We start from the raw sequence: 7,896 nt of genomic DNA, 5'->3' as shown, positions 1-7,896 counted from the left end.
TGGACGGCGAGCCGGAGGGCTGCTGGTTGCGTAGCGACAGGCGGCCGCCATGTTGGACCGCGAGCCGGTCGCGTAGCAACGGGCCGGGCCTAGTAGAGCCTGGCCCTCCTCATCCATGCGTCCGAGAGAGCCCCCCGGGCCCCGCTTCCCCTCCGCCTCCTCCTCCTCGTGCCTCGCGGGGGCGGCAGGGAGAAGCTCCTTGACGCCGGGCTTCCCCCATGGCAGCGGAGAGCCAGGCCGGGCCCCGCTCCTCAGCACGGGAAATAGGAAAAGCCAGAGGTGGCAATCTGCGCCTGCACTCCTGTGTTGACTCCGGATTTCACTCATTTCAGGGGAAATCCAGAGATTGGGGCCGATTTCTTCCTTTTTTTTTTTTAAACTGCAGACTTCATTGATGTCAGTGAAAACCCGAAGTTTGGAACCGATTTCTTTGATTTTTTTTACTCAAAATCATTGATATAGTTGAAAATCCAGAGATTGGAGCCGATTTCTTTGCTCAATTACTCCAGATTTCACCAATAGCAGAAAATGCAGAGACTGGACTCTCTCTTTGCTCAATTACTCCAGACTTTCCTGATGTCCGTGAAAATCCAGAGATTGAAACCGATTTCTTTCATCGTTTACCCCAAACTTCACTGAAGTCAGTGAAAATCCAGAGGTTGAATCTATTTATTTGCTCATTTACTCCAGATTTCACCAATAGCAGAAAATCCAGAGACCGGACCCTCTCTCTTTGCTCAATTACTCCAGACTTTCCTGATGTCAGTGAAAATCCAGAGATTGAAATCGATTTCTTTCATCATTTACACCGAGCTTCATCGATATACATGAAAATCCAGAGACTGAAATCGATTTCTTTGATCATTTACCCCAAACTTCACTGATGTCAGTGAAAATCCAGAGCTTGAAATAGGTTTATTTGATTTCTTTTACTCCCAGCTTCATTGATATAGGTGAAAATCCAGAGATTGGAGCTGATTTCTTTGATTTTTTTTACTCCAAACTTCACTGAAGTCAGTGAAAATCCAGAGGTTGAATCTATTTATTTGCTCATTTACTTCAGATTTCACCAATATCAGGGAAAATCCAGAGACTGGACTCTCCGTCTTTGATCATTTACTCCAAACTTCACTGAAGTCAGTGAAAATCCAGAGGTTGGATCTATTTCTTTGCTCGTTTACTCCGGACTTCACTGATGCCCAGACATTACAGCAACGAGAACGTGACCCGTACCTATAATAAGCAAATGACAAATTCCTCTGAGAAGAGAGGTCCGGATTCAGCCACCATCACGTCTGCTGAACGGTACTTCTGTGAGGGATGGATGCTCGACACGGTAGGACGTGGCTGGCTGGCTGCCTCCATCAAACGAAAAGCACACACTTATAAAACGACCACCGCCATTCCCCTTAGAGCAGATATCTGGTAATGAAATAAGATTCGACTATAGCAAAAAAGCAAAGCAATGGAAAAGGGACCAAGCCAACGAATAGGGAATGGCATAACTAAGAAAGGTTCGGCATCTAAGGACCCCCAGCCATGAATCCTTGTTCCGCGTTAGTATTATACCACATTGTCGTGTCAATATAGACAACCCAAAGAACAGGGAAAAAAGCCTATTAACATTAGGCTAAGTTCAAACACACTCAGGGGTCTCGCACTCTATTTTGGGGGCTGAAGTGACATAGAGGTAAATTTCATACATTTTTTCCAAGAAAGAGACTGATTTTTGTGTCTCCGATTTGCTTCTGAAACTGCCAATATACCTGATTCAGCGGTGTACCTCAATGTGCTCGTGATTGGGGATGAGATTTAAAAGGCACCAAAGCAATTTAAACAAGTAAAACGTACATCATTGGGAGTCTAAACCCTCTGCGATAGGGCTAGTAGGGGCAGGAGTCTCATCCCAGTTGAAGATTCACTATACATATTTCCAGTTGTTTTTTTTACATGGACATTTAAGCATCTCTGAAACAAAGATGAGTAAAAATCCTCAAGATTTGGGATACATTTTTATATTTTGCTAGATCCATGTTTTGATAGAGCAGTTTGCAATTTTTCACAATACATTTTTTGCAATATTTTTTCTTGGCCGATGCACTATAAACATTCAACAGACCAAAGTCAAATGTGACACAAGACTTACCCATTGATTTATCCTGCACCCTCCTGTTAGCTGTTTATCCTGCTACTTCCCCCCCGCTGTTTCTACTCCTTGGTGCATAAGCTACACCAGTCTATATTCTTCTCTGAATCTGACCCACAGAGTTTTCCATCTCTATTTTTATTGTACGCTTGATGCAACAGAATGAGACTGTTACAATGGCAGAGTCTAAGTAGGTCAAAGAATCGAAAATCTTGTAGTTACTGCTAATGAGAAATTTAAAATCTGCAACGTCTAAGATACTTTAGAGTGCATTTTGTTCAGAAGAGGAATTGTTAACTGTGTGAGGCTGAAAGAGATGGATTACAGGAAAATTAAATGTAGGGTTTAACTGAGAAATAATCATTTTCTATGAAAGATAATGACTTCTCTTGAGGCTAGTATCAAGATTTATTGACCCAGGAGGTTAATATTGATCAAAGCCAAGGCAAGCAAAATATTAGACCTTGAAGTAGAGTAATCTTGATATTGAAGTCTTGCCACTGACTGAACAGGTCAATATATCTGGGTGCCAAAGTCAAAGGCATTGTACACATAATGGTGGAGGATATTAAATATGTCCGGCATGTTCTGTGCATCCACTTCTTATTCTCATCAGTAGGAGTTACTTTATAGCTATGTCCTTCTTCTATATCTAGCTATCCTACAAAGATTCAGGCTTCACTCAAGTTCCTGATTGTTAGTATAATGGTTGTCTCTCAAGAGTAACAAACAGTCCTATACGATCCACCAGTTTGAATACAACAACAGCCAAGTCCTTGATCCACCCATTCATGGATATAATTGATATTTAAAATACAGTTTCATTTCTAACAGGAATTCGGAGGATGCTGTTGTTAGATAAGTGTAAAGTCTGAGAAAAATAGGGTGCTTTAGTGTATAGATATTGGTAAACTCAGGGCAGGAGCAAACTTGGAGTTAGACTCACTTAGGTCCTGAATTTCCAGAAATGTTTGTACATGCTTAAGTTTACCAATCGTGATTACACCGACTACAAGAAAGAGACTACTGTTAGCGTGTAAAGCTGAGGGTATGCAACAGTCTTTGCAGGTTCAGGGCTTTCAACTGTTATCTTCTTACGGTGGAAGCTTTACGTTGTTAATGTCTTTACATTATACGTATGTCGAATGTCTAGCATAACAAGACTTGGATCCCTTATTGATAACTCCTGGAGCTATGGCCATGCAAAGAAGAAATAAAATCATAATAAGCGTAGTACACGAGTCATAAATTCACACGGTTGGTTGTGACAAAAAAAGATAGTCAATTGAAAATTCCATATGCTTTATTTAATCTGTTCAAGAAGCTTAAAGAAAGATTCAGTGCAAAAACTAGTTTGAAGTATCAGAATTTTAAAATATACACACAGGAAACATTTGTTTTGTCCAACAAAACTGAACCTTAAATAGTGCATAAATGCTTGTATTAAGTGAACTTGTCTCATTTCTTTATGAAAGATTCCCTGATTAAGCAAGATATGAAGGAATCGGTTGTACTTAATGATTTAGCTCCCCTGTAATTAGTCACTGGATGCATCTACACCTGCAATTAACTGGAAGCAATGAGCTCTGGTGCTTATCACGGCAGAGTTTATTGCTCCTGAGTGCACTGTTTGCACGTGCGCCTGGGACCGCAGCACGTTAAGCCAGGTCGGAGCAGCCCCGGGTGGCAGAGGGCCCCTGGGGTCAGCCTGCCAGGCTGGGGCCGCTTCCCCGGCTCAGCGTGCTGTGGAAGGGCTGGCTGGGGCACAAGCATGCTTCAATGCAGGTCTAGCAGGCATGCCCCAGCCAACCAAAGCAGTGTCTACACATGTGCTGCTGTGGAGTAAAAAACTCCGCAGGAAGATAGTACTTGTATTTACCAGTACTACCTTTACCTTGCTGTGGCGCTAATTAGTTTATTCCAGCCTAATAGGGGTGCATGTGTAGACACGCAATATTTACTGTAGAGCTAATTAGTCTACCCCGCAGTAAGCATCTCATGTAGACGCACCCACTGAGTACTATCAAACTATACAAGGAACAAATCATATAGAAGCAAAAATTGGGCCCAAGTTATCTATTAAATCATGTCTGTTTAAAACAGTAACCATTAAAAAGAAATCAATCCTTCTTCTCTGAATGTAGAAGGAAAATGCAAATGCAGGAACACACTGAAAAATTATCTGGATCACAAAATATCAACATACCCCTCCCAATGCCTTGCTTTTCCCAGTTTTGCCTATTAGAATAAAAGTCATACTGATGCAGCCTACATTCTTCCTCAAATTATAAGAACTCAGACAAACTCATGTGTGCCAAGTGCATACTAAAGACTTACCGGTACTATTTTCGTTAACATATTCATTCCATAAAACTAGGTTGCTGAGCAAGTAGGAATCTATTTAAAGTGCATCATATTTCCATGTGTGGTTTGTTTGCATAAAATCACAGTCCCTGACTCCACTCAGTCATTCTGCAACCCCTGCTCCAGCCAGGCCCGGGATTGTTCCTACATTATGTTCTTCAAGGTTTTCTTCAGTCTAATGGTAGCCTTGTCAAGTGAAGGGGTTCATATAAACCATTGGCACAGGGGACAGCAGGTTTCTAAGGAGCAGAAGCAGTATGGCTGAATTAATACACAGAGCCAGCATCAGTGTTCCAAGTGAGTGCCAAACCTGAGCAGGTAGATTCAATTTGGGGAGGGCTTGGGGAAATGAAATCCCCATAGTCCCACAGTCTAGAACCAGGACAGGGGCTGCTGGTGAGTCTCTCTGCAGTTGCCTCTGCAGCTTGTTAGGCTGGCATGCAGCTACAGCCTCTTTATGTCAGGTGTGATGGTGTTGGGTCATGGTTTTTGTATGGTCACAGATCCAGCAAGCCCTCTCTTAGTCTGACCAGTAGGGTATTATTAATTATTATGGTGGTGCCTATGCATAGGGTGACCTGTAGGGTATTATTAATTATTATAGCAGTGCCTATGCATGGGGTCTCATTGTACAATGTATTGGACAAGAGGAGCAGACAGAACCTGTCACCACAGACATAGGATGGGGCAAGAGATCACACGTAAGCAGAACGAACAAGGGGAAGATGACAGACATCATGTTTCTTCCATCTTTAGTTAGTTGGGCATAAGTTAAATGGAAAGCAAAATATCAGAAGGGACACTGAAGGCCAAGGTTTCTGGGGGCAAGCTCATGGTACAAGAGTGGAAAGTATGAAGTGAAACTGGCCTTCCCACCAGTCTATGCAGGGTCACCATGAAGACCCTTTACCCAGCATAGAAGGGATTTGCAGGTACCCTGAACCTCTGTGCTGCACCCAGTTTGCGCACACACAGCACATGTGCAGTGCTTAAGTAATGCAGGTGGCTCTTTTGTGGGTAGGATGTCATCCTTGGGAAGCAAGTGCTACCTGTTTTCTATGGTCAAGTATAGGAATACAGTCCCTTCTCCCAAGGAAGCTGATCCCAAGCCTCAGGGAGTGGCAACAACTTAAATACTTGCGAGTATTATTACATATGCACAGTGTATATTATAAACATAGGCACGTATATTTGTTCTCCATTTTGCAAAGCTTTTAATGTACGATTCACAAGGCATCGTACCCAATCTAAATGCAACAACAAAAAATAAGGTTATTTGCAGATAAATTGTTTTTGAACCTTGTTTATATATAATTTATAGGCTAGTAATAGGCAATTTTTTAACACCAATTGTGCTATTAAAAATGCATATGCGAGTAAAGTGCTGACTCCATCAAAGTACAGATAAATAAAAACCAGAGTAAAACTTTAGTCGCTAGAGGAGAATTTAGATTGTGTGGCACCCATCTGAGAAGAGTGCTAAGTTTTAAGCTCACATGGGATCACTGCAACTTTTTAGTTGATTTTGTTTCATCCTCGAGTCACTTGTTTGCTCTGTTTTCATAGCACATAAAAATCTGTAACTTAGACCAGCAGCACCCTGCGCTTAGGTGCACCTTTCAGAATGAAAATTCATCAGTGCATGGTTGTGGGTCTTTTTGCCCTCAGATCAGAGCATGTTAAGCCTCCGCCCTCGCAGGCTGCTAAGCAAAACTCCTAATCACAAGTTCTTCTCAGGTAGATCTCGTTAAGAACTCGGACTGTATCAAGGATCAAGCTGTCAAAAATGTCGTCACTTAGTCTCCTCTTCACAGTCAATTCATCATCGTCGTAGTAAATCCACTGAGATTCTTCTTTGTGGAGTTCCTGGATCTAAAACGTAACACAGACAGGAATGTTGTCTGCATCGAGCATAAGGGCTCGGTCCTGCCAAGTGTCTGAGCAGTTGGGTCGTTATTCAGCAGAGCACCAAATACATGCTTTACTTCAAGCATGAAGGTTGTTCTGTTGAAATGAATAGGAGAAATCACATGGTTCAAGCTAAATGCAGGCTTAAGTACTTGGTTGGCTGGGAGCCAGACACTCAGCACCTCATAGGAGCATGCTTATTTTATTTTGTTCAGCTTTATAGGTGGAGTCAGCATAATTAATAATTCAAGCCCCAAAACTATGTTTTGATTACTGTCATTTCCTACTGATATCAACCACGAGAGCATTCAAGCCCTTCAGACACTGAGTTTCTTTAAAACCTTTGACATAACAGTAAGGATAGTAATAATAATCAACTAGTATTAGTATTGCTCTTATTATATTAATAATAATACTAGTAATAAGAGTGATAATAAATGTAAAGGCAGGGATATTATAACTTTTTATGAACCAGTAAGTTATTTTAAGTAAAGATGGCTTCATTGCAAGCATACAAGTCTTACTGACTTTCTTAACTCTAGTAAAAAAAAAATCTCCCCCAGCAGTGTCTGCTTACCAGAATCAAGTCCACTCTGTCCCTTTTACAGTTTCCATACTTTGTCATATTAAGGAGTTTCCTCTTCATCTCCAAGTCATTTTTTTCAAAGTTCATTATCTTTATAATTTCTCCCTGAATAATAGACTTGAAAAATAAGAGAGACTGATCTGTATTTCTCTGCATCATAGATCTGCCATTATGAAAGGTGCAAGTGCGAGATGTGGGTTCCAGAACTGAAGTCCAGGTTTTAATATGGAAATGTCAGGGGTTGTATATGGGACAAGATGAATTCTGAGTTTTGGTTCAAGATTATAAACAGTAAATACTGCATTTTTAAAACCTGACGTTTTGGAAGCTGACTAGGAGATTTGGAGGCCCAAACTGTATTCCTTTTAACATAAAAGCATCTCCAGGCTGTAGCACATGTGTCTGCAGGTTAATTCTTCATAATTGCAAAGTTTAGAATGCTACGTGCTGTTGGAAATTTTTATATTAACTAACCAATCTCACCCCATTTTCATGCATCTATTAGAGAATGACCATCCCCTTTTATCACCACCTGAGTTGCACCATAATTGCCCTAGGTACTGCACGTTTCTTAACCATTTTACCCATTGCACGGGCAGATCTATATGGACTTTCAGAAAACATTAACTTGCCAGGATATACCTTGACTTCATTGACATCTGGCTTCCTCTGAAGACGTCTGGAGCAACGAGAACCCAGGTTTTCTTTCAGCCACGGATAAGTGTTTGGATTCCCCATTACTGCATATTCTTCTTGCAACAGCTCCTGAGTCAAATCAAATATAATCTGCAACAATGAGGAAACACAACAAAATGAATGGAATCTCACCTTGATACTTTTTCAAAAGTCATTTTAGAGCTGGTGAAATGGGGTGGAGAAACAGCCAGGGAAG

The 7,896-nt window shown here is 41.3% G+C and overlaps 2 protein-coding genes across 2 annotated transcripts in view; both read right to left on the bottom strand.

Moving 5' to 3' along the window:
- QSOX2 (quiescin sulfhydryl oxidase 2) overlaps nucleotides 1–117 on the bottom strand; it is a 36,807-nt gene extending 36,690 nt beyond the window's left edge. The window contains exon 1 of the mRNA XM_006016876.3: nucleotides 31–117. Within this exon, the coding sequence (XP_006016938.2) occupies nucleotides 31–117 (87 nt within the window). The remainder of the gene's footprint in view (nucleotides 1–30) is intronic.
- A 3,314-nt stretch (nucleotides 118–3,431) lies between these two features.
- LOC102381201 (centrosome-associated protein 350) overlaps nucleotides 3,432–7,896 on the bottom strand; it is a 52,387-nt gene continuing 47,922 nt past the window's right edge. The window contains exons 29-31 of the mRNA XM_025193751.1: nucleotides 7,647–7,790; nucleotides 6,996–7,121; nucleotides 3,432–6,382 (exon numbers count right to left, since the gene is read on the bottom strand). Coding sequence (XP_025049536.1) covers nucleotides 6,227–6,382; nucleotides 6,996–7,121; nucleotides 7,647–7,790 — 426 coding nt within the window. The 3' untranslated portion in view covers nucleotides 3,432–6,226. The remainder of the gene's footprint in view (nucleotides 6,383–6,995; nucleotides 7,122–7,646; nucleotides 7,791–7,896) is intronic.

This window comes from Alligator sinensis, unplaced genomic scaffold (assembly GCF_000455745.1).
Source record: "Alligator sinensis unplaced genomic scaffold, ASM45574v1 scaffold611_2, whole genome shotgun sequence".
Classification (NCBI taxonomy): domain Eukaryota; kingdom Metazoa; phylum Chordata; order Crocodylia; family Alligatoridae; genus Alligator; species Alligator sinensis.
The sequence above is the reverse complement of the archived record's forward strand: the minus strand, read 5'-3'. Positions and strand labels throughout refer to the sequence as shown.